Below are 26,635 nucleotides of genomic sequence, written 5' to 3' on the forward strand. Positions count from 1 at the left end.
CTAGGTATTTTATTTTCTTTGTAGCTACTGTGAAAGGTATTGAGTCTTTGATTTGATTCTCAGCTTGACTGCTGTTGTATAGGAATGCTACTGAAAGACTTGTTATACAGTATTGGCATAAAGACAGACATCTGGGTCAATGGAACAGAATAGTGAATCCAGAAATATAATCACACATATATGATCAATTTATTTTCAACAAAGTTGGGAAGACAATTAATTCAATGGGGGAAATGATCATCTCTTCAACAAATATAAGAACAACTGGATAGCCATATGTTTTTAAAAAAGGAATCTTCAGTCTTACTTTATACCATATACAAAAATGAATTCAAAATGAATCACAGACCTAAATGTAAGAGACAAAATTATAAAACTTCTAAAAGAAACAATCCTAGTAACTTTGGGTTGGCAAAGATTTCTTAAATATGACACAGTAAATAAGAACTTCTCTGAAATAAAATAAAAATATAAAAACGACTTAAAAATGAAAAGGAAAGGAAAGCCACAGCCTGGGAGAAAATATCTGCAAAATGTATAGCCACCAAAAGATTTGTGTCATATCAACAAAAAGTTTGTATCCTATAATTTAATAAGAAAACAGCCAATCTAATTTTTTTAGATGAACAAAAGATTTGGACAGTTCCCTAAAAAAGGATACAAATATGAAAGATGCTCAGCAGTCAGTCACTAGGGAAAAGTAAACTAAAGTCACAATGAGATACCACAAAAACTTATTAGAATGGCTAAAATTAAAGGCTGAACATACCAAGTCTTGTCAAGAATGTGTAGTAACTGATTCTCAGAAGCCAACATTCAGGGATTCTTGTGAACTACTAGTGGGAATATAAATGGGACAACCACTTTGGAAAACAGTTTGATAGTGTCTTAAAAAGTTAAACATACATTTAATCATACAACCCAGCCATTCCACTCCTAGAGTATTTACCCAAGACAAATGAAAGACTATGTCCACAGTCCTGTGCCCAAATGTTCATTGCATTTTTATATTTAATAGCCCCACATTGGAGCAACCCAGATGTCCATTGACAAGTACATGACTAAACAAATGGTGGCATATACATACAATGGATTCCTGCTCAACAATAAAAAGGAAAGAAATATTGATATACATACACCATGAATGAATCTCAGAATCATTATGCTGAGTTAAAGCCAGATTCCACCTCCACAAAAAAGAGTACATATTGTATAATATATACAGCAATGAACAATGAAGTTGGTCGTTTTCATAAAGTTCTCATTTTAGTTGACTGTTTCTTCCCAAACTAGTTTATGGTAGTTTTTTTTTATCTGTCATTGTAATTGCATAAATCAATAATATATGAGTGCAAAAAGAAAGAGGGCTACTGCTTCCATGAAAATCAAATTGAACACTCTGAAAGACCTAGTAAATTCTGCTCTTAAATTAGATATTAACAATGCAACTGCAAAAAACTTGAGGAAAAAAATCTGGAGATCTAGATTGTTTTGCAAAAGTCTTACATTTTTTTGTTACATTTTAAAGAAGTCCAAAGTGGAAAATACAGACTAAATATTAATATTATGGGTTTGCTTAATAAAATGAAGATAATGTGGAACTCCCACAGTAGATCCATACTCAAAGAAAAAAGTATTCTTTTACATTTTTGAAATGTGTATGAATGAACACATATTTACATATTTTGACTTAAAATATTTAAACTACAATCCCCACATGCATCAGCTAATAAAACAGGTACTTAATCTCAATGAAAAAACCCCCCAAAATGAAACAACAAAAAAAGAAAACTTTGAACACAATTTCTAATATCAGCTTATATGGTACCTAGCATTTCTTTTTCTCATACTCTGCACCATGGGGAGCAAATGTTCACACCCTGTATCTCTTTGGAAGTTCCTGTCTTTCCTTGGATGTCAGGCTACCTGGTTTTGCTTTGACCTCAACTCTCTAATTAGTCTTAGAAAAGCTACATTCTTATCATTTATCTGCTTTTTCTTGATCTTAGGGTGGGATGGACACATTCTAGCTCTCTACATTTTAGGCAGAAATGAAATATATACACACAAAATACATACATTTGTGTGTGTGTGTGTGTTTATTCAGTGGTTCTTAACAATAGGTGATTTTTGCCACCCAGGGAATATTTGGCAATATCTAGAGATACCTGATTGTCATGACTGGGAGGTGCTATGGCATCTAGTGGTTAGAGGCCAGGGATGCTGCTAAATATCTTAAAATGGACAAGATAGTCCAAAGAACAAAGAATTATCCAGTCCAAAATGTCAACAGTGTTGGGGTTGAAAACTCTGATAATGCATATATAAAATATTTTTATTATTGACCTAAATATTTTAAAATTTCCATTATGGTACTTTTTTTCAGAATAATAGTTTATTTAGATATGTTTCTTAATAGTTATCTTTTTATTATTAGTTTTTAGGTAAATTGCATGTGGTCAGAGGATGTGGACTGTATAACTCCAATCCTTTGAAATGTATTAAGGCTTGTTTTCTGGTATTATATAAGGGTTCATTTTATAAATTTTTTTTGTGTACTTACAAATAATGTGTCCCTTTGATAAAGTTTGTTAATTATATTCAATTACCATACATCTATTTGATCTTTTGTTTATCCTATCAATTACTGACAATGGTATGTTATAATCTCCCACCATGATTAGGAATATTTTATATATTTTGAGGTTATGTTTTAAAAGGCATATAAAATATTTTATATACTGATTTTGAATTAAAGCTTTGATCATCATAAACTGATCCTTTTTATGTTTAGTAATGCTTTCTACTGTAAAGTGAGTTTTGTCTGATAATATTATATCAAAATCAACTTTCCTTTGGTTAGAATTTGTGTGGTATGCATTTGCCATCTTTTTTGCTTTCAGTTTTTTTATATCCCTATGTTTTAAACATATTGTTTATAAACAGGATATAGTTGTAATGTAAAGTTCCATTTGACAACTTCTGTCTTTTAACTGTAGCATTAAATGCATTTATATTTATTATAAATATACTTGCATATACCATCAAAAATAGAAATAGTATTTCTATTTTTCCTATCTTTTTTATGTTTATTTTTCTCCCCCTTTTTGCCTTATTTTGGATTAATTTGGTATTTTTTTCTGTGACACTTTCCCTTAACTATCAGTTTGGAAGTTGTATATTTTATTTCTAGTTCTTCAGTAGTGACTGTAGTAATTACCACAGGCATACTTCAATTATTCACATCCAAATTTAATCTATATGTTTACCAAATTCCCTAACAATATAAAAATTCTAGTATACTTTAACTCTGTTTATATCCTCCCAACTTATGTACTATTGTTGGTAGGTATTTTAATTCTAACTTTTTTCTCTTTGAAACACATGCTACTTTATTATATTTATTGTTTTATACAATGTTTGTTCAAATTTGCCCTCTCAGACTGGCCATCTGAGATTTTCTGTCTGCTGAAATGCATTTGTTAGAATTTCCTTTAGTAAGAGTCTGCTGTTAACAAGTCTTTAGTTTTTGTCTGAACATATTTTTAATCCACTCTCATCCCTTAGAGACATTTTCACTTTAAAAATATTTTAAATTTGGCCAGGCGCAGTAGCTCATGCTTGTAATCCTAGCACTCTGGAAGGCCTAGGCAGGTGGATTGTTTGAGCTCAGGAGTTTGAGACTAGCCTGAGCAAGAGCGAGACCCTCCCCTGTCTCTACTAAAAAAAAAATTAGAAAGAAATTAGCTGGACATCTAAAAATATATATAGGAAAAATGAGCCGGGCATGGTGGCGTGTGCCTGTAGTCCCAGCTACTTGGGAGGCTGAGGCAGAAGGATGGCTTGAGCCCAGGAGTTTGAGGTTGCTGTGAGCTAGGCTGACGCCACGGCACTCGAGCCCAGGCAACAGAGTGAGACTCTGTCTCAAAAAGAAAAAATTTTTAAATTTGAGAGTTACTTTCTCTCAGAGCACATTGAATACATTATTTAATATCTTTTGACATTTTCAATGTTTTCTGTCTTTTTTGTTGCTGATTGAAATTCCTTGTGATATATCTTGGTGGAAATTTTTTTTTATTTACTCTGTTTGAAATGTGCTGAGTTGTTGAATCTGTGGGTTGGTATTGTTCATTAGATTGGGAAAATCATTATCATTTCAGATTTTGCCTCTGGCCTTTCAGGCCTTTTTACTCACTCCTCTGTGTCTTTTAAGCTCTATTTCATATTTTCCTTCTCTTTGCCTCTCTGGACTTTATTCTGGATAAGTTTCCTTGATGTATATTCTAGTTTACTAATTCTCTCTTTAGATGTCTGTAATCTAGTGTTTATACCATGTGCTGATTTTTAATTTCAATTATTATATTTTCCATTCCCAGGCATTCTATTTGGGCCCCTTTTCAAATATGCTTGTTCATTCATTATAGTTTCTTATTCCCTGATTGTATTTTTAAACTTATTTCTGATTACTTTAAAATATATAAACATGGCTATTTTATAGTCTGTCTGGTAATTTCATTATCTAAATCCTTTTTAAGTCTGTTTATTCTGTCTTGTGGTTTCTTCTGATTTTTTTATGGTAGCTTTTTTCTTTATGGATTACATTATTTATTTTAACTTTTTATTGTGGGCTGCTCATTTTCTTTGGATTTCATTTATGATAATTCTTCGAGGACTGGAACATAGGTAGGTTTCTCTAGAAGAGATATAAATTTACTTTTTCCAGGTGTTTTGGGATACTACCAGTTTGGGATCATTCTAGATTAAATTCTTTGCTTGAGGTTTTAAGGACCACTCAAGGAATATAATTATGACTATAAATTAGTGTGATACTTAACTAGAGTATGGTTCCAAATTCTCAGGGATGATTTTTCCTCCATTATCTGTGCAATACTGAAGTTCAAGAAATGCAAGCTTTATTTTCAATTCTCCTCCCTCCCCACCCTTCCCCACCTTTTCTGTGAACGTATATGTAGGGCATTAGCTCTTTGGGTGGCCCAGCTTTATGATGAGAGGATCTTCTATAAGACTACTCATCTTGAGTAGACCCTGGGTTTTGTCTCCATTTCCCTTTTTTTCTGTGAGGCATGAAAAGCAAAGCAAAGTTCAATTTCACTCCATGAGTTAAATATCCTCAAGACAAAAGCCAGCTGCAACACTCTCCTTATCTTTCTTGGCTCTTATCTATATTTAGTTCTTGATCTTAAGAATTCCTTACATTCTTATTGGCTCATCACAGTATTTAAGGTTTTTAAAATAATTAAAAATTTATGGTTGTTTTGATGGATGGTCAGGATAGATACCTAGCCTGTCCATTGCTGAAACAGAAGTCTATTTATATATTCCTAAAGGACAGTTAAGCCTGGCAAAGAAATTGGCATCATCATAAATGATATGGTATACTTGAAATAGCATGGTACATTTAAATATATTCTCAATTATATGTACTAAATTAACTAGGTGATAATCTGGATACATTTTGTATTTTTATTTCTGATTTTTAAATTAAAGTTTAAAATTGTCTAAGTAAAAAATACAACATTTCTTACAGAAGTTGTTCTTCCATACTTACAGTGTAACCTTTCATTGAGATGATTAAGGGACTGTAGAATCTTCTGTTCTTCAGCTGACAGTGTGCAGATGTTGAGTTGCTGTGTCTCATTTAAAGCCATATTTGGTTTCTGTAGCAGCTTGCTATTCATGACAGTTAGAATTTCATCCTCAGGTACTGATGCTTTCACTAGGTTTTCAGCCATCAAAAACTCAGCGGTACTATCTGAAACTACAGAAAGTTTACATCAATCATTCTTTGATCCTTTTTTGTCTTTGAGATCATCCCTGATACATACTTAACTGATATATGTCTGTATGTATTCATTTCACAAACAGAAACTCAGTAAATATTCTGTTACTTTGGATTTTACTTATCAGGATCCTCTATCTAGCATTTTCCCATGCTTAATTAAAAAAAAGATATTCAAAATGGTGGCAGTGAGTTAATAAAAATTCTTAGAGTGTTACCTGAACTAAAGAAAAAAATACATTAAGTTTAGGTAATATGGTTTTTGTGTTGTGTGTTTGTTATTCATTGGTGGTACAAAAAGAAGATGAAGAAGATTGTCTTTATTGTAGCAGTTATAATATTATAAACTATAAATAAAACAGTGAAAAGGAACTTAAGGAAAGATCAGAAAATTTGGTAATCAGCTGAACAGAACTGATAGTCTAGAAACAAACTCAATTAGATATAAGAATATATGATCAAAGAAGCTTCAAAATCTTGAGAAGGGAAAGATGATTCCATAGTTTGTTGCTTATAAAAGAATCAGTTTGGAGTTTCACACTGTGCATTTAAACAAATTCCAAACAAATTAAAGAGTTAAATTTAAGAAATCAACCTAATAACTAAAGCAATGTAAAAGAAAAAGAAACAAATATTTCCAAATTTCTGTATTGGGAAAGTTCTTTGTTTTTTTTTTTTTTTTTTTTTTTTTTTTTTTTGAGACAGAGTGTCACTTTGTTGCCCGGGCTAGAGTGAGTGCCGTGGCATCAGCCTAGCTCACAGCAACCTCAGACTCCTGGGCTTAAGCGATCCTACTGCCTCAGCCTCCCTAGTAGCTGGGACTACAGGCATGAGCCACCATGCCCGGCTAATTTTTTTGTATATATATTTTTAGTTGGCCAGATAATTTCTTTCTATTTTTAGTAGAGACGGGGTCTCACTCTTGCTCAGGCTGGTCTCGAACTCCTGACCTCGAGCGATCCACCCGCCTCGGCCTCCCAGAGCTAGGATTACAGGTGTGAGCCACCGCGCCCGGCCGGGAAAGTTCTTTGAACTTAAAAGTAATGGAGAAATCACTAAGAAAAGACTAAAACATGTTTACTTAAGGTCAGCCTTCTCTAATAGACTTTAAATTTCTGAAGGGCAATACTTTTGTATGTTTTGTTCATTATTGTACAGGTTGAATATCCCTTATCTGAAATGCTTCAGATCAGAAGTGTTTCAGACTTTGGATTTTTTAGAATTTTGGTATATTTTCATATACATAATGAGATATCTTGGGGATAGGACTCAAGTTTAAACATGAATTCATTTGTTTCATATGTACCTTATACATAGCCTAAGGGTAATTTTATACAATATTTTAAAATAATTTTGTGCATGAAATAAAGTTAGTGTACATTGAACCACTGGAAAGCAAAGGTATCACTATCTCAGTCCCCCATGTGGACAATCTGTGGTTGTTTGGCATCACCACCATTCCTGACTCAATTCATATGCTACTGATGAGCAATCATTTTTTCAGATTTATTCACACTTAAGTACTTAACGGTAAAAAATATGGCACACCAAAAATATAGTGAAAAATTATGTGTTCAGGATAACAACTAAGCAGCACAGAAGCATCACTAGAATCAGCTGTTAAACAGCAGCGACAACAAACAATAGCAGGCTTTCAGTCTCCACCTATGATGCAGTGTTTTGATTAAGAGGTTACTGTACACTGTCTTTTTTTTTTTTTTTGGTGAGAAGAAACATCAGAAGCAGTTCATGGACCAGGAGTGGGTTTTCTAGGGATGAGGAGGCATTCTACTGGATGACTTTTCTAAATATTTCCTTCAGAGTCATCTGCCTCATTAACGTTTTCTTGTCTTAGAAGCCTATCTTTGATTTTAGAAACTGACATGATTTCTTGTTGTTATTAATACAGTCTGCTCTAGTCCTTCAATAAGCCCATCGCATATTTTCACCATCTTGTCAATAGGCACTTTTTCTTGCAGTGTTAACAATGTCATCTTCATTATCATTATTATCATGATCACCTGGATTTAGAACCATTTCAGCTATTTCAGCATCAGTCAATGAATGAATAACTGGAGCCTCATTATCGGTGTTAAAAACTTCTTTGACATCCCCTTCTTCCAGCTTATTGATGGCTCTGAAGGTGTAATTTTTGCATGTGTAAGGAGGTCAGACATTATTTTTTTCTCACTTGACATAGGGAATCCTTCAAAGTCACCACTTTGTTCATTATCATCACTGAATATAGTCGCCTGTCAGAGGTTGTGCAAGACATGCACAACTGTATCTTTAGTCACTGTGTTCCAAGTGTTGGCAACAGTATGTACTTCATCCTTCATGCTAACCTCTTTTTAAAAACCTTCCACACCCATGCCTTTGTTCACTGCTGCTAGCATTCTGTTCAAGAAAGTGTTTTTACATTTACTCTTCATTGATCTAAGGATACCCTAGTCACCTGGCTGAATTAGTGAAGTCACATTTTGGGGGAAAGTACATGGCATAAACATTATTTTTGATAAGAATTTCAGCTGAACAGTTGTCAAGGAATAACAAAATCTTGCAGTTGTCATCCATTCAGTGCAGCTTCCCTGGTACAAAATGTTTGTGAAACCAATCAGAAAAGATGTCCCTGGTGATCCAGACCTTTTTGTCAGCATATAATAGACTGGTAAGAAATTCACTTCTTAGAAACAGCAACGATGCAAGCTTTTGTCTATCACAGCAAGTTTACATTTACGCGTGCTGGCTGCATTAGCACATCCAGCATAGTTATCCAGTCCTTGGCAGTCGTAATTCTTATAGGGACTGTCTCATCAGCTGTAGTCAGTGTCTTTCTGGGACAATAATGCCAAAACATTGAAACTTCACGAACATTATATACTTGTTTTGGTGTCAGATTTTCGTCAGCAACAACCTTGGCAAATCTTCAATGAATTTCTCCACTGCTTTGTGATCAGCAGATGCTTTATCATCAAAAATCTTTAAAAATTTAATGCTGCATCCTATCTTAAATTTCTGTAACCTGCCTGTGTAATATTCACATTCCCTTCAATTTTCAGTTCCTCATGATAGATCTTTGCTTGTTTCATGATCAGCATACCATATTAAGTGGCATGTGTTCATTGTGATGCCAAGAGGTCCACTCTCTCAATACCTCAATACATGACTGATATCTTCATTTTTAGCTTCATGCAGTATTTTTCTATTTTTTATTAACTTCTGTTCATAACTTTCATCATAGTATGTCACCAGTTTATCCTTTTGTTTCTTCAGGTCACATATGTGGTCATTCCAATACCACACTTTTCTATAAGATGTTTCACACTTACACTGCTGTCCAGTTTCTCCAACAGCTTGACTTTCTATGCTATAGATAAATATAAAGTCTTCTTCTTTTCTTATCATTGTCACCCATAGGGGTATGTGCAGGCCTTTTGATATTTTCAACAATATCTTTATATCATAAAGCAGAGAATAAGCAAAAAAGTAACGCATATAGGTCTTGGTCCCATGTGGGGTCTCGGTAAGGAACCTGCTTGTTGTTGGCACACATGGCCTGCACATGTGCTATTTCATTATTCTTTGTGGGCATGCTTGTGTACAGAAATCTGGGCATGCATGGAAAAGATATATCACAGATGAAGGGAGTTGGGAAGGTCTTTTTCCCCTTGGGAATGCTGAATAAACTGTATGTGGTGTGCCTGTGTTTTGACTGTGACCCATCACATAAGGTCAGGTGTGGAATTTTCCACTTATGGCAGCAAGTCAGTTCTCAACAAGTTTTGGATTTCGGATTTTTGGATTAGAGATGCTCAACCTGTATATCCAATATGTACTTATAAGCAGAAAATTAGCTCTCAACAATCATCTATTGGACAAACAAATAAAAATTAAAACTTATATATGTAAAAATATAAGTGGAACAAGATGCAAATAATAAAATAGAGAAAACATTTATAACTAATATAACAGTTAGGATCCTTGATATTTAAAGAATTTGCAGAAATCAGTAAGAAAATTTCAAAACTCTAGTATTTAAGGAAAAGAACATGAAGAGACAATTTACCAAAAAAATGCGTATAAAAACAATTAAACATATTATTAATAAAAATCAAAACTAATAAAATATGATTTCTTTGCTTATCATATAAACAAATATTTGAAGATCCTACCTCAAGCTGACACACACCACTGGACATACACCACCAGAAGAATTTTGAATGAATGCTTTTCAGGAAAATACTTTAAAAATATGTATGAAAAGCCATATCAATGCTTATTTCCTTTGATCCAGTATTCATTTAATACACGGAGTTTCATTCAACAAATATTTACTGGATGCCAATTACATGCAAGTTACTTTAATTTTAATTTTGGGAATGTATCCTACAGAAATAATTGAAAAGTCAGGAAATAGATTGATATAGAAAGATGTTCAATATGTTATTACTTAGAATAAAGAAACTCTGGCAATAACCTGGATGTGCAGGGGTGAGGAAAGTTCAGCTTCTAAATGGAGGCGTAACAATCACATAATATCTAAGCACCTGGGAATACACATACAAGGAAGAAAAAAATCACTGGGAACAAGATTGGAGGAAAACGTTCAAACTAAAACATACCTTCTTCAATATTAGAAGTACCCCTTGTAGTTTGTTTTGGCTCACTTGAACTTAGCTGTATACCTTGTCTAAAATTCTATAAAAATAGAATATTGAATTAAAACATAATTCCATATTTAAAATTCATAATATGTACATGGACTTTTAAAAAACTTTTAGTTGCTGTATATATTTTCAGCTATCCTTGTTTATGTGGCTTGTATATTTTCGCTTTTCATTTGGAGCTGAAATCAAGAATTACTGAAATGAAGCCTTTTTATCATAACTGAATATTTTTAAAAAATAGTTTTTATGTCCACCAAAAAAATTTCAGGTTGTGATGTTGTCTTGGATATTTGAAGAGGTAAAGTAAGTTGAGTGGCAATCAAAAGTGCTAATTAAAGGAAAGGCAAGAAATTACTTTAAAGTTTATAGCCTACTTGGTTTATCATTGTAAGGGTGAATCACTAGACAAAAGCCTCTGATTATGGCTAATGCCAAGGATAGATAAGTATCTTATTTGACAAAACTTAAAATAGAAATAGCTGACCCAATGCTGCATAGAACCTGGAAAAGGGAAATCTCAGAGCACTGGCAATAAGTGCACCTATTCCACACTTTCTGAGATATGCCATCTCTTCTTCCCTGAATATGATCTACTTTCTTTATTCCTATTCTGTTTCACTTTAAGAAATGATGGTTTTCTCTCAGATAAAACTGCCTGGCTATGACTATACCTAACCTTTGTTCAGTCTGATCTGAAGAGTAACTGCAGATTTTTGCAACACCTCTCCTTCAATAGCTCTCATAGTCTTGCCTGATCTCCACTAGAGACATGAGATACCTTGGACTGAAACCCTGATGCAAAGTGGCAATTGTGCTTTTTCCACCTTTTGTTAGATTTTCTCCACATAGAAGTGGGCTGGAGAAAATCCAGTATGATAAAATACATTTCCCAATACAAGGTGACAAGGGCCACTACTGTAATAACTGAACCCTGGGTTAGGCTCTGGAATAAAAAACAAAACAAAATAATAAGTGGCATAATGGTCATTTGGTAAAAAATAAAACAAAACAAAACAAAATAATAAGAATGAAAAATTTTGATTCAGGAACACTGACCTATTCTAAGACTAACAAGACTTTACAAGATGTGTAAGCAGATGTGTGAGTGGAAGAGTGTATGTGAAAGTGGAAGTGAGGCTTCTGGAAAGGAGGACAAAAGTGGACTCTGAAGATAGTAAGATAGAATGCAAAGGAGCAAGAGATAGAATAGAAAATAGTAAAATAAGAATAAATTTAGAAAGGGCACTAATAACAGGCATTTAGAATTTAGTTTGTTCATTTTTTTGGTTATAGAAACTATATAGTACTTTTAGATTTGAAAAATATTAATAAAAATAAAAAAATAAGGGTAAAAGATGTTATCACTTTATGGATTTTGTGATGTTTAATGGGAACAATATGGAAGTTAAAATAGAAGGACTTAGGTACAATATTGTATTTGTAATCAGGAAGTTATTTTTGTAATTAAGTACTATGTTATTAAGCAATAAGACTATATTGGTAATGCGACTAACTTTATTTTCATAAATATATAACTAAATGACTGTTTTGCTGATAAGATTAGATCAAGGTTGATTGTTCTCCATATTATAATAATAATCTTATCCATATATATAAAAATCACTACTTCCTATAATATACAAATGATAGGACCATCAACCTATAACTTGGAATATAAATTCTTCATAAGACACCTTATTCAAGTTCTATTTAAAAAATCAGAAGTGATATTTACAGTAGAAACTCCAAGTGAAATGTTATTTACTTATCCATAAAGACTTAATATTCTTAAAGTCAATCCTTGGATCAAGTTAGACATCTAGAAAATGTCATATTTAGACCACATTTACTTAGCTCTCACAGAATTGCCTCTACTTATTTTTAAATTGTTATTATGCTTTTGGCCTTTATTGAAGATCTCTATCACAAACAGCCATGTGAAACTCTATTCATTTGTTGTTGAACTATTACTAGGAACATATTCATTATTTACTTCAAAGTCTCCTATAAAAGGTCCTCGATGACAAATGTCTTTTAAAATATTATATCCAAAACAACAACATCATTATCAATACCCACTGAGAATTACATAAGTCATCCAATTTACCTTTTTGCTATGTCTTCCAAGAAGCTCAGATACAAATAGGATATTCAATCACACGGAATTATATTAGTCTTTATGATTAGCATACTTGCTTCCTCTATGTATGCCTCTAATTTACCTTTCTTTTTTAATGTATATTAAAATAACTTTGTTGAATTTTGTTGTAAATGACCTTATTTTTTCTAGCATTGGCTATTAATAATAACAAAGAAAATAATAGTGATTTCTTAAAGTTGGTTTAAAACCTTCATTAAGCAACTGATTATATACTAATTATTATAGAATGTAGCAAATAGGTATAGTACAATAAGCTCTTAGCATAAAGATTCCAAGACTGCTTCACATATGTTTATATATATGTTGTGGTATACAGTTTACAGCACAGTCCTGTAAGAACATTGTGTTTTCCAAGTAATTCTTCACAGTTGAATAGAGATTTTTATTAATACTGTACTTACATTCATTTGCTTATCATACTTCTGTCCTGCAGATCCAGGGTTTTGTCTTTTCTTCTCTAAAAGACTTCTCCGTTTATTTTTGACAATTTGTTTTCTTCTCATAACAGTAGAATCTTAAACAAATGCCAGCACAATATCAAAAATTATGCAAGTTGAGTAGATAATACATATCCACTGCAAACTTTCACGTTACCTTCAAACATCACAGAAAATTCTGTAAGTTTCAGTCAGTCAGCAGATTTTATTGAGCTCCTCTTACATGTTCTATGCATAGCATAGTTACAATGATGAATTCAATGAAATCCCTGCTTTTGAGGGGTTGACAGTTTAGAGCAGCGATCTCCAGAGCATGGTGCTGGAACACCAGAAGGTTATGTAAGATAATCCAGTGGTGTAGTAAAAAAACATGTTAGAATTCCAATTTATATTTAGTATTTAAAAATTAGAAATTAAACTTATGTCATATATGGTTGACACTGGCACCCTTGTTAGTTTGCAAGGAAGATGGTTATATATTGTATGCAGTAAAAGTTATCTTAAAAGGAGAGTAGAAGTTTCAAGTGTGAGGATGGCAGTGCTCTCACTGCCAACATCATAATGGCATCATTCATTAGTGTTCTTTAGCTTCCTGCAATGTTTCTAAAATTTATATGTACCCAGGAAAGTGGATTTATGCATACCTACTAGGTATCTTAACAAGTCCTCACAAAAGAGGAAAGTGACTGAAAAAACTTTTGTAGGGCTTCCACTGTATGTGTAATGTTTTATTTAAGGTGAGCGGTAGGTACACAGATGTTTATTATATTATTTTTCTATGCTTTTTGTATGATTATTTAATTAAAAACATACTATACTTTTTATAAGACTAATTAAAAACATTCTTGCAAAATCATAGATCAAAAATAACAATATTGCAAAGATAGGTTAAAAAAATAGCAGAGCTGACACATTTCTTATTTTCATTACAAACTCTGCCACATAATGACAATGACAGCATATCTGTAACAAAGTATCATAAATTCAAGAATTAACAAATGTTACCTTAATTGTATATTATGCTATGAGATATTAGCTAATGATATATGGAATGAAGTCCTCATGATTGATAGGACATTAAAAAATCAAGCATTCAGAGCATTACTAATAATATATGAGAGCAAAAGTATTTTATATATTGTTAATACATAATCTTTTTTATTCATTTATTATAGAAAGCTATTTCTTCTTAAGGCAATTTTGATAATTACTGATTTCTGTAGAAATTTATCCAACTAATCTACATTTTCAAATCTATTGGCATTTAATTCATATGACCATCTTATATTTTTAAAAACTATGGTTCTGAGATCATGCCCCTCTTTTTGATTTAAATATTGTTGATTTGTGCCTTTTTTATTTTTTAATTGATATGTTACAGTTGTATATATTTTTAAGGTACATGTGATATGTGCATACAATGTGTAATGATCAAACAGAGTAATTGGGATATTCATCACCTCAAACATTTATCTTTTCTTTGTGTGAGAACACTACAATTCTCCCCTTCTAGGTATTTTGAAATATACAATGAATTATTAACTATAATTTCCCTACTGTACTATTAAATACTGGAACTTATTTTTATAATTATTCTAACGTATATTCTGCAACTTTTTCTGCTCATTTTTGATATTTTATTCCCATTGAAATATGGCCTGGGAAAAATGAGTAGGTAAAAGTATTAGTTAGGAAAGGAGAAGTGAAGAGATTGGACATTTGGGGAGAAGAAATGCCTGAAACAGTTATTGCAAAGAATGGAGAGTGAATTTAACAGAGAAACAGTAGGAATAATCAGTAACGTTGGTCATCAGAGGCTGATGATCATGAATCTACAGTGTAATCTATGTGCCTGCCACATTGTGTGACTTCTCTCTGCTACTTAAGAGCAGTCAGAGAGAAAGTAGATAATTTGTGCCCCACCCCCACCCCGCCCCTGCCCCAGGGAGGGAGGGTTGCTTCATTGGTGTGACAAAAAAGACCAAGTGGCAAAGAGTTTAGGATACTGGCATAAAAATTATTGAAACCATAGGCTATTAAATCTAAGCTGGAAAAGGAGTAGAAAATAAAAATAGAGCTGATAAATTCAAATGAGAAAGCAGAGAAAATTATGGACTAAAGATCTCAGTGAGGAAAAAGAACGGTAGGAGTAAGGGTAGAGAAAATAGGAGACTGTAGTTAGAGAGGAGAATGTGCTTGAGTTGCTGATTTGAGAAACACAGGAGATATGAATGTTGACAAGGTCCGTTATATGACAAAGGGAATGGGTAGCTGAGGCAGAATGGTATAGAGTCATTAAAGATGAAAAAGGATTCAGAGAGTTCAGGGTGTTGTGTTGCTCATGCATGTGAAAGTTCATTTATCCAGCATGATGGCAAACACTCTGCACAGAAATGCAGACTGTGAACCAGATGCCAAAGTCGTCTTCTAGTGGGGAAATGACTTGAGAAATCAGGTGGTGGTATGGTTGAATGGCTTAGACTTCATGGGAATAAAGTTTTTTCTAGAGAGTTCTAGAATGTTCTGAGAATGCTAATAAAGAGCAAGATGCCCTCCACAACTGTCAACTCTGGAGCACATAAGAGTGTGAGAACAGAATGACCTGGCAAATAGGAGAGTAGGAAAAAAACAAAACAAAAACAAATGCTCACTGAACTATAATCCAGTATTAGCAAAGGGTTCACTTGAAATGTTTGGTACTTAAATAGCTTGAAAAAAAAGCTTAAATGACTGAACATATAAAGTAGTATTATTAGTATTAGATATTCTAAATACAATCATTGTATTAAGAGGTATAGATATATACAACAGCTTGAAAATTTCTGTCTCTTTAAAAACATGGCTAAAAATGTTAAAATTCATTACATTTCCCAATGTCCCTTATACAAAGATCCCTGAGAGAACTACCGCCTTTGATTAAATGCCAGGAAAATAATAATTTCTTTAGTTTAATATATGCATCCCATTATTTTATCAGAGAATGAGAGAACTTTTATATGCTACCCTTTTGTACATAAGCTATTTTGTACATAAGTTTCCTAGTATTTTTCCTGATTAGCACAAAGTCTGATATATGATATTTGCTTAATAACTGTATTTATTACATAGTTTTAGTAGAAAAAGTACAAGACTTGGAGCCATAGAGATTTGGGTCAAAATACCAATTCTGCTCTTTACTAGCTCTTGACTCTGGGCAATTCTATTTCCTTCTTTGCAAAATAGGGTTTTAAAAAATACTTATTTCTTAGTGTTGTTATAAGGTTTAAATGAAACAAGAAGTGTAAGGCACTTAGTCTTATGGCTGCCAAAGAGTAAAAACTCAAAAAAGGTAACCGTTATTATTTACCATTATTTATTTTAGAATATCTAATCTGTATGATATCTTTATTTTTTGAAAGTATTGAGAAAATTAAAGTTATGTTGTAAAATGAATGAAGAGAATGAAGTTTTTAGTGAGAAAAATAATTTTTTTTAAATCTAGATTTTTGTAGACAAGACTGAAGATTTTTAGATTATAGTCTTTGCATTTAGCTTCCCATCTGCTAATGTGGCTTGTATCTGTTCAATTCAAGAAAAGTCTGGGTGACTACTAAGTGCCAGGCACTTAGACCTGGGGATAGAGTGATGAATTACAAAAATGTCTCTTGTCCTTAAAAGCTCATGATCTAATTGAAGACTTTGAATATTAAATTTTAAACTCTCTCTTTATATATTAATATTTATTCATATCTTTGGAAAAAGAAGAGTTGCTTTTCTGAATGCCTCCGTGCCCCAGTCCTAACTATTTCTCAAAAGGCAACTGATTCCTACTTGTTGGATGGATTCTTACTAGTCCATTCTCTCAAAAGAGGAAAGTAGCTTCATGAGGAGTCAACCAGCTACTAAGGGCAATGGTATTTTATAGGGAATTAATTTTCAAAAAATTTTAAGGCAATGATATCATTTTTTTCTCCACATGAAAACCAATATACATAGCAGATTAAAGCAGAGCTTGCCGTACTTTTGAAAAAGGAACAGGTGAACATATTAGGTATAACTACTATCAGCTTATAGCAATTCAATTTAACAAAAATTTTAAGGAAAAATAAAGGAATATATAATACTACATGTATTCACTTGTTTAGAATAAATTTAAGCAATATTTTTCATTGTGCTTACCTTGATGGAAAATTTGACTACAATAGTAAAGATAGAATAACATGGGACAAGAATCGGATCCTATAATGACGGAAAATTTGACTATAATAGCAAAGATAGAATAACATGGGACAAGAATAGGATCCTATTCCTTGTCCTCTCTCATGGGAAAAAAATGGAAGCGGAGAAAGTTTTCTAATTTTAGTTGAGCAAAGGTTGGATCATTCTCTTAAAAGCTTCAGCTACTAGACAGAAAAAGTTACAATATTCAAGGGGGTAAGTTATTCCTATAAAGCTAAGTTATTTAATATTAATATCTATACAGTATATATTGCCATACCTTAATAAGGACAATTTCACATAAATTTAAAAAGTTGTACATTTTATCTAAAAAAACATATAAATTTATTCTTACCAGCAGCCCTCTCATTTTGATGCAGGATATTATGCCCTCTTTTCCTCAAGGGAACTGATTCTTCTTCAGTAGTTTTAAGAGTCACAGACTGATAACTTTCTTCATAAACAGGACTTCTTTGTGTACAATATAATGTCCCACTTTGCTGGGCAACTGTTTGAGTGCCATTTGAATAATTTATTTTTGTTAAAGTTTGGCACTCAGAAGAATAATAAGATGGTAAAGATGGTATCACAGTGACTAGGTCAGAACCAGCATTTGAGAGTGGACTACTTTCTTGATTCCACTGATTCGAATTGTGTTCTGTTGGAAGCACATGTTTTGAATTAAAACAGTTATGTGTCATAATGTTTTGAGAATCTTCAGGTATTACTGATTGACACTGAGACACTTGTATATTTTTACCACTTCTAATATTTGATGTAGATTTAGGAGGAGGATGAGGCATAATTAGTTTACCTTGAGCTTGTATAAATGTGTTGACTTTGCTTGCAGACTGTGGGTTAATGACAGTGCCTCTTCTGTTTGTATATATATAGCCTGATTGGACTTTTGCAGATCCTGTTCTTCTAATTACTTTTGCTCCACCTCTTTGTGGGTTACCTTTCTGGGTTTTAGAATCACCATTATGGACGGGGATTTTACTTTCCTCTTTTTTTGAGGCTGGCCAGGCTTGTTTAGCAAAGTTACAACCTGAAGGTATAAAACAGTTTAAAGGGACATGGTCTGTTCCAGATCCTCCTAAAACAGTGACATTTTCTGAGAAATAATCATCCTTGGACTTCTTTCTATCAGCAGAATTTTCAGCACTAGCAGGAACATTAATTGTGTTGCTGCCAGCACCACTTTTAATGTGGAATTGTTGAGACCATTGTTGAGTTACTCCTGTTTTATTCTTCAGTGAATGATGGTCTTCAGCACTGTTTTCTATATTGCCAGTCTCATCAAACCACCTCAGTTTTTTAATAGTCTTTGTGATTTCTGCACCTTTTTCTTTTTCCTTTGTTAACTCAATACTATCTCTGATAGCTGCTGCTTTTTGATTTCCAAACTTCAAGCCTTGATTTATAATTAGTGCCTTAAGATAATCATGCTCATATTTAGATTCTTTCTTTAAAATACCTTTAAGAAACCTCACACCATTTCTCTCATGAATGTTGTATTTCATTTTCTTGTGCTGGCCAACTAAGTCATAATTAGGAATTACATTAGACAATGATGTTGATGTTTCAGCTAATTTTTGTTTTTCATCTTTTGAATCAGGATTGTGAGGTATATAGGCAGCTTGAAAACTGTCTGAAAATAAAGGCAACTCTTCCTTATTACAATGAAAATATTTTATCTTTTCATCTTTAACATCTTTCAATTCATCTAACTTATCAGAACACTGTACTGGGTCTATTTCTTTTATGTATATATTATTCTTTGCTAAAGGTCTAGCTGATGGTGTATTAGATGGCAAAACTAAAGGTGTTGCCACTGGTACGCATGAAGTAGGAACTGAAGTTCTATTTTCTTGAGTTAATTCAGAAGATTTCTCTTGGTCTGAAAAGGTAGTCACTTCCTGGGCTAGAGTATCTGAAGTGCTCCAGGCTTTGCTGAATTTAAATGTTGGGTTCTCAGTAACTAATAGCCTCTCTCTTTTGAATGCTCCAGAAGTGGAGTCAATTGTCTTCATAGTGCTAGTTTCAGAGGTCTTTTCACTTTTGTTATCTACTACAAATATGGGTGGACTATATACAAAGGCCACTGAATTTTCAGCAGTATTTGTGGGTCTTTCCACAGTTCTACTCAAAGTAGATAGATTTTGTTCTTGACTATTAAAACATTCCCATGCAGGCGAAACATTGGATTTACTCAAAATATCTGAGAAAGGTGTGACAGTCTGGGTATCTGGAGTATCTAAATTGGTAAGCCAATTATTTATATGTTGAGTTTTAGAGAATGACAGTTTATCTTCGTCAAAGCAGCTCAGATTAGTTGATTGCAAATTTGCTGATTTGAGGGAAATGGTATTTTGCTGGATTGATGTAGAAGGCTCCTTAATAAGTGTTAAATATATTTCTTCATGCTCTGCAGCCTCAAGACTGTCTATACTTGAGAGGGTTTCAGAATTGGTTATCTGATTAACTTCATCACAAAATTTCTGGAAAACAGAGAACATTGTTTTATAGCTTAGAAATTTTTAAATGCCAAAATTAATGATTCAACACACCATTTGTTACTAAAGCCCAGTTCTTCTTGGCATATAAAGTAGAGTAATAGGACTATAAACAGTGTAGGTATATAAATAATCCTTATTGCAGCAATCCTCAGGGTAAAAAATAAGAAGGTAACAAAGACTTAAAGCATGCATGCTTTAATTTTAACTCCTAAAGTAACTACCCACTTATTCTAGCCACAGCTATATCTTAGAAAATAATTTTGTTATTGCTATTCCACTTAGAGTATGAAGTTTCTTGATGGTTTCAGAACAATAAGTGAAATTCTGAAAAATAGTTATTTACAAATTGTATTTTTTCCTGAAACATTTCCTGTACTTGAATGAGGCTCCTAAAGGCTCTGTGATCCCAATGTGAGTGAGCTTCCTGTTGGTAGGGGCCACATCTTTTTTTTTTTGAGCAGTGGCATCATCATAGCTCATTGCAATCTCAAACTCCTGGGCTCAAGCGATCCTCCTGCCTCAGCCTCCTGAGTAGCTGGGACTACTGGCACGAGCCACCACACCCAGCTAATTTTTCTATTTTTAGTAGAGACAGGGTCTAGCTCTTGCTTAGGCTGATATCGAACTCCTGGCCTCAAGTGATTCTCCCAGCTCAGCCTCCCAAAGTGCTAAGATTACAGGAGTGAGCCACTGTGCCCAGCTGGGCTACATCTTTTTATAAAAGTTAATTTTGTGGGCTATGGTAAGGTTGAAGTAACCCTTTCTAGATGCATGTTAGAATTATATAAGGACCTTTGTAAACCATATGTATGCCATTTTTCTTGAAAGGGGGTTCAAAATAAAAGAAAATGTATGCCCAGGTCCTGCTGATTTAATACAATATATGGGTGGGCCCATATGTTGGTATTATTATAAATTCCCCAAGTAATTCAAATAGGAATTTAAGGTCAAATATTGACTTTAATGACTCCTTTTTGGAGATATAGCACAGTAATAATTTCCATAAATTCCATAGACATTCTCATCACTATTTCACTGAAATTCCCATGGAATTTATCAATCTTTAATAAAATTTCATGATCACTTCAATGTATGGTAAATGTTTTAAAATATTTCTAATTTCTCACACATATCTAGAATGCATTAATCTGTATCATATATATAGAAATAAATTTTAAGAAGACATTAAAATTGTAAATCTAGTCAAAAAGTTGAATGAAATCAAAGAAAATTAGTGTCCCTTAAGATTTATCACAAATTTTAGGCAATTTAAATATGATACTAGACAAAAATACATTCTTTTTCTAGCCCAGGAAGTAAACCAAGAGCAAGGAAATAAGCTTATATGGCAAATTCTAATTGACATATTATTGTGAAATAAGTCTTGAAAATGATTCATGAGAGTTTTATATTTCTAGTATTTACTCCCTAATTATCATATCTTTTGGCGTTCTTCTCAAAGTGATGTTCACTCAACCCAGTTAGGAGAACAAAACAAAGCACATCTACTTCAATGCCTTGTTCTTGGAATTGAGTTATTTTGATTGATAATGATAAGGAAACCAGGCCTGGAGGGCTTCTTTTGAGATTGCATCTAATGAGACATAAAAATCTGGGTTAGAAGTTCCTTCTAGATATAAGTATGATGTCCACAGCTCTAACATTTCTATTTGCACAGGTCTGTGATTGCCTCATCTCCCAAAGCACCTCAAAAGAAGTTTGGCAACTTCTGATTTCATAAACTATACTTTTTTCCCCCACAGAATTTTCCCCCTTACTAAACAATGAAACATTATGATCAGCTTCAAGTTTTGTTTGTAAGTTATATTAGTGGTCCATTTTATCTTTGTTCCCTTGCCTGTAACATATCTTTTTATCCTCTGTCTTAATTTGATTTTGATGTGCCTTTGTGTGGTGTGTCTACGCATGTGTGCGCATGCACATTTATCCTTCTTGGAGTTCATTGAGCTTCTTGGATCTGTGGATTCATAATTTTGATCAAATTAGAAATATTTTCAGCCATGGTTTCTTTAAATATTTCCTCTCCCCCTTTGTTGGATTTTAATTAAACATGTTGACTGATATTGTCTCACAGTACATTAACACTCTGTTCTTTTTTTGCCCAGCCTTTTTTCTCCTAATGCTTCAGTTTGGATAATTTCTATTGCTATGTCTTCAAGTCCAATGATCTTTTTTTTCCTATAATGACTGCACTGTTAAGTCCATCCAATAAATTTTTCATTTCAGATATTATATTTTTCAGATCTAGGTGGTCTATCTGGTTATTTTTAAACTATCTTTCTTCATTGTTAATTTTTATTTTAATTCTTTGAAAGTATTTATAAAAATGGTTTAAAATTCGTTGTCTGTTAATTCCAGTATCTTTCTTATTTCTGTCTGATTATATTGACTAATTTTCTCCTGGTTATAGGTCATATTTTCCTGCTTATTCATATGTCTGGTAAGTTTTGATTATTAACATTTTGAGCATTATGTTATTGCATATCTAGATGTCATAGTCTTCTTTAAGAGAGTGTTAAGTTTTTTTTTGACAGACAGCTAGACTACTTGTGGAGTTTTTTGAGGCTTATCCAGAGAATATGTCTAGGTAGAAAGCCTTGGTGATCATAAGGCTTATCTCATTTGTTTCCCCTTTTTAGGATCACATCCTATACTACCTGTTCTCTGATGTCTAAAAGCAGTTGTTTTATATATTTAATTCATAATTACAGTTGTTTATGGCAGGAAGGCATATCATCATAGCTGGCAGAAATCTCCTGCTTTGCGCTCTTAGCCTTGCCACTATTGGTTAGTTGTTGGATGAATCAGGCCAAGGTTATGAATTTAATCTTGACATTAGCCTATTAAGAATCTCATAAATATGTTTAATTATTCATAAAAATTGCATGGATATGTAGGAAAATCAGTAGAAATCTATATTTGTTTGTAGAAAAAAATAACAAAGTGAATGCCCTAGTAGGGATAGATTACCAACATCATTTCTAGCTAATTATGCCATATTTCTATTAAGAAACTAATATTCAGATCTATTATAATTTTCAGGTTGCTTTTTTATAATAGAACCTCTAACAGTAATACTTATATTATACTGTATTTTCAAAGATAAGGAAAAAACTAAAAAATTATTTCTACAATATCTATGATGAATTTGTGCTGATTCATCCACACTCTTTGGCCTACTGTTGGCTAATGACATACATTTCTTTAGTGGAGAACACTGAAAAAGTGGGGCAGAATTAGTACTAGGAATTAAAATATTAATAACATATTTACAGTTTCATACTTGCAAACTGCTTAGATGCTGATCTTCTAGGAGTTTCTGAGTTTCCTCCAGTTTAAGCTGGAACACATTTTTGTTAGTAGTCAAGTTTGCCCTGATGTTTTCCTTCATTTCTTTATCACAATTGATTTTGGATAAGGGTTGTTTCTGACGGTTGTGATCATTTTTTGACAATGCTGAAGGCAAGGCAGAATCTATAGTTCTGTGAAACAGACATAAAAAATGTTCAGTACATTTAAATACAGTTAATTTCTTTCTATATGTGTACAAATGACACATTTGTGTAATATGTGTGTGTTTGTCCAGATAACCACATATAAGGATATTGGAGAAATATATCAACATTAAGGTAAGAATTTAAGGCAATCAATAGTAGAATAAACATGGTTGTGAGATTACAGTGCCAATAAAGAACTCTGCCTTCATGTAGAAATTCCCAATTATTCATGTTTTTGATTATTATATCCTATTCCTCTTATCATTTGGGATAGGGGTAGAAGTAATTCCTGTTAATGTGTAGAGTTAGTCCTCTATCATTTAAGAGCATTCCTATATGGATAATAATATGCTATGTTACCCTTCATTCTGAGTTGATGTCATGGTTGGTAGGCATTTCCATAACCCTAATAGAGCTGACTGAAGATTCAAGCACATAGAAAATATGAAAACTGCTTGGCAGTGTAGGCAGGAATTTCTTCCCTACTTAACTAGGTTTTGGAGCTTGGATCTTAATGGTGAAAAATATACACATTTGTTTCAGAAATATAAGCATGGTTTTCATGTTACAGAAGGGGTACCTTTAATATAGAGTCTACTTTTAGTTTGTCAAAGTGCCACCCTAAAATTATCAGTGCATGACATCATCTTCTATTAGAATTTTATACCTTCTGGAAACCTATTGCATGTTCCATTTTAGCATATATACACAGTGAAAGCAAAAACTAAGGAAGGTTTTTAGGGGAGGATGCAATGGGGATTAAACTATCGTATAGCTGACTGCTGCACTGGGGCTGGTAGTGAAAACCCCAAGGGCATTTATTCCCAATTAAATTAAATTATTCCCAGTTAAGTAGGAATAAAAATGTTTTTGAAGGTGACATATGGCCACATGTAACATATACCTATCTCCAATACCCATATATATCTTTATTTGGACAGACTGGAATAGTCGAGATCAATGATTACTAGATTCTTAACTATCTCTTTGAGATCACCGGGAAATCAGGGAGAGCAAGAAGGTATTTAATACAAGATCCTGAACATTGAGAGTCTGTGTCTGTCTCTTCCTTTTACACTTTCCTACTCTTACATGATCCTTCCCCTTCAGTCACCCTTCCCGAGCAAAATATTGCTAAATCTACAAAATATCTAATAAACTCGATTTATTTACCTTTAAAGTTGTCGTCTCTCAACTTTTTCTTCTCTAGTCCTTTCTTCTCTACTCCACTTTCTTCTCTTTTCTTCTCTACTTTCTTCCCCCAGTGAGGAGCATTGAAGGGATGGATAGGAATAAAAGGAAGTGGGGAGGTAGAAGTAGAGGGAGAGTGAAGCATGGGGGGAAAGGAAGAAGAAATCATAAAGGAAGAAGAAACTGGAGAAACTGGAGACGGAAAAGCTAAATAAGTTGGAAGAAAACATGGAGAGGGAGATGAACGCAAAGGAGAGGAAAAAAGAGGGATAGATGAAGGAGGTAAGGATGGAGAAGTAGAAGAGGAAGTTGAATGAGAGGTAAGAATGGATGATGAGGAAGAAACCGGTAAAGAGCGGGAAGAAGAGGATGTGGAACTAGAAGGAGATGCAGACAAAGAAGATGGAGAATGACAGGGAGGTGGATGACAGAGAATTGAGGAGGGCGGATGGTCTACAAAGGCCTGGGGTTGATTTGACAATGTTGTGGCTTGTGGAACAGACTGCTGAACTGACTGAAAAGGATCCGAGCTAGCAAGATGTTCAGGCAATGGAGTGACATAAGAAAGAGTGGGGATTGGTTGATGAGGGGGATGACTGGATAAACAGGAAGGCTTCAAAACAGGGAGAGCTTCCAAAGGGGTTGGGGAAACAACCGGTCGGGCTGGAAGGGAACGACGAACAAGGGCAGGCGTTAGAGTGGCTGGGGTAGAACGCTGTGCTGGAAGGAAATGTTTGGGTCTGAATGTTTTGTAAAATAACTTGTTCTGTGAGTCAGGATCAGGAATGACTGGAGAACTTCGGGGTGGGTGAGGTAGATGGTCAGGGGGGCCAGAAGGAATTGGGGCTGGTAGACGAGAGAAACGGTTAGAAATTCTGGAAGTAACTGGGGCTGGAGGACGAGGAAGATATTTAATTGGGTAAGACAGTAATGGGGCTGGTAAAAAGGTCTTTGGAAGAGTAGAGCGAACAGATGGGTGGATAGGCAGGGTATGGGGCTGGCGGGTAGGAGAAACAATTGGGTAGCTGGGAAGAATATGGGAATGGTGGGATAGCAATGGGGCCCGTGAAGGAGACAGCTGATCAGATAAGTAGGGATCAGGTGTGGAGACAGCTGGACAGGCAGGAATGGATCTGCACAAGTGGAAAAGCATTTGGAGAGGCAGGTAGAAAGACAGCCTTATTAAGACGGCTTTTTTGGTTTATTGGTCTGCCTCTAGGTTTCTGATTCATGTTATTTTTCTGTCCTTAGGGTCCATGATCATCTTCCTTTGATAAACTAGTGTCCTCTTACATGGTCAGAAAAATGTACATAGTTTATTCGGGCTCCCCCATCTCATTCCTTGCTCTTAGAATATTTTCACTTCTCAGAAATTTGTTAGTCATACAGATACATGAGTATGGGCTGAAAATCTGATTTAAAGCACTAGTACAAAGGGCAAATAGAGGTCAGAGACAACTGCTCAGCTCTGGCCAGACTTCTCAGTGTATGAAGTGTTTCAGGATCAACTATCTCACCACAAATACATGGATATTGGAGATAGATATCTAACTATATCATTTTATTACACTATAAGTATTTAATATAGGTGACAGAGAATATAATCTCTTTTACTCTACACCTACCAGAGGGGTCAAGTATATTAACTTTATGATAAAGATTTGGTTGTGATAGAAGGCTGATTATTTCTTACATTTTTTAACTTTAGTCCCTTGTTAATGTTTTATATTTCATTATTTGCTGAAGCAGCTTCTATGTTCATAAGAATTTATTCTCTGATTTTTCTTGAGACTTAAGCATTAAATTCCCTGAACTTTTTCACATATATATTTTTTTATTTTAGATTATTACATTACCAACATCTTAAATTATTTTTCTCTGCCACTAACATTTTCCACATTAGAACAATCTTTCATGAGTACTAATAAACTCTGCTTCTTTGGATGCTCCACGTTTCTTGTCATTATTTTATACCTTAACACATTTTAGGTTTGTAGTCCACTGAAAATGTATTTTTAATGTGATAATAGTTTATCAATATTTGTAGCTTAATTATACTTTCAATAAATATAAATATTCCATTAACCTAACACCTGATTCTTAGTATTTCAATATCTCATATTTGTATAGCATTGTATAGTTTAC

At 33.6% G+C, this 26,635-nt stretch overlaps 1 protein-coding gene across 5 annotated transcripts in view; it reads right to left on the reverse strand.

Moving 5' to 3' along the window:
• The window catches only part of CEP126 (centrosomal protein 126), a 73,615-nt gene that overhangs the window by 13,717 nt on the left and 33,263 nt on the right, over positions 1-26,635 (reverse strand). For 3 of the 5 annotated variants that reach the window (XM_045556862.1, XM_045556857.1, XM_045556861.1), the window contains 5 exons: positions 23,086-23,284; positions 17,618-19,763; positions 13,030-13,142; positions 10,423-10,498; positions 5,570-5,779 (listed from right to left, as the gene is read on the reverse strand). In XM_045556862.1, the coding sequence (XP_045412818.1) occupies positions 5,570-5,779; positions 10,423-10,498; positions 13,030-13,142; positions 17,618-19,763; positions 23,086-23,284 (2,744 nt within the window). Of the gene's footprint in view, positions 1-762; positions 837-5,569; positions 5,780-10,422; positions 10,499-13,029; positions 13,143-17,617; positions 19,764-23,085; positions 23,285-26,635 lie in introns of those variants that run through there. The other 2 variants (XM_045556860.1, XM_045556859.1) reach the window with 2 other exon arrangements.

Source organism: Lemur catta, chromosome 7 (genome assembly GCF_020740605.2).
Source record: "Lemur catta isolate mLemCat1 chromosome 7, mLemCat1.pri, whole genome shotgun sequence".
Taxonomy (NCBI): domain Eukaryota; kingdom Metazoa; phylum Chordata; class Mammalia; order Primates; family Lemuridae; genus Lemur; species Lemur catta.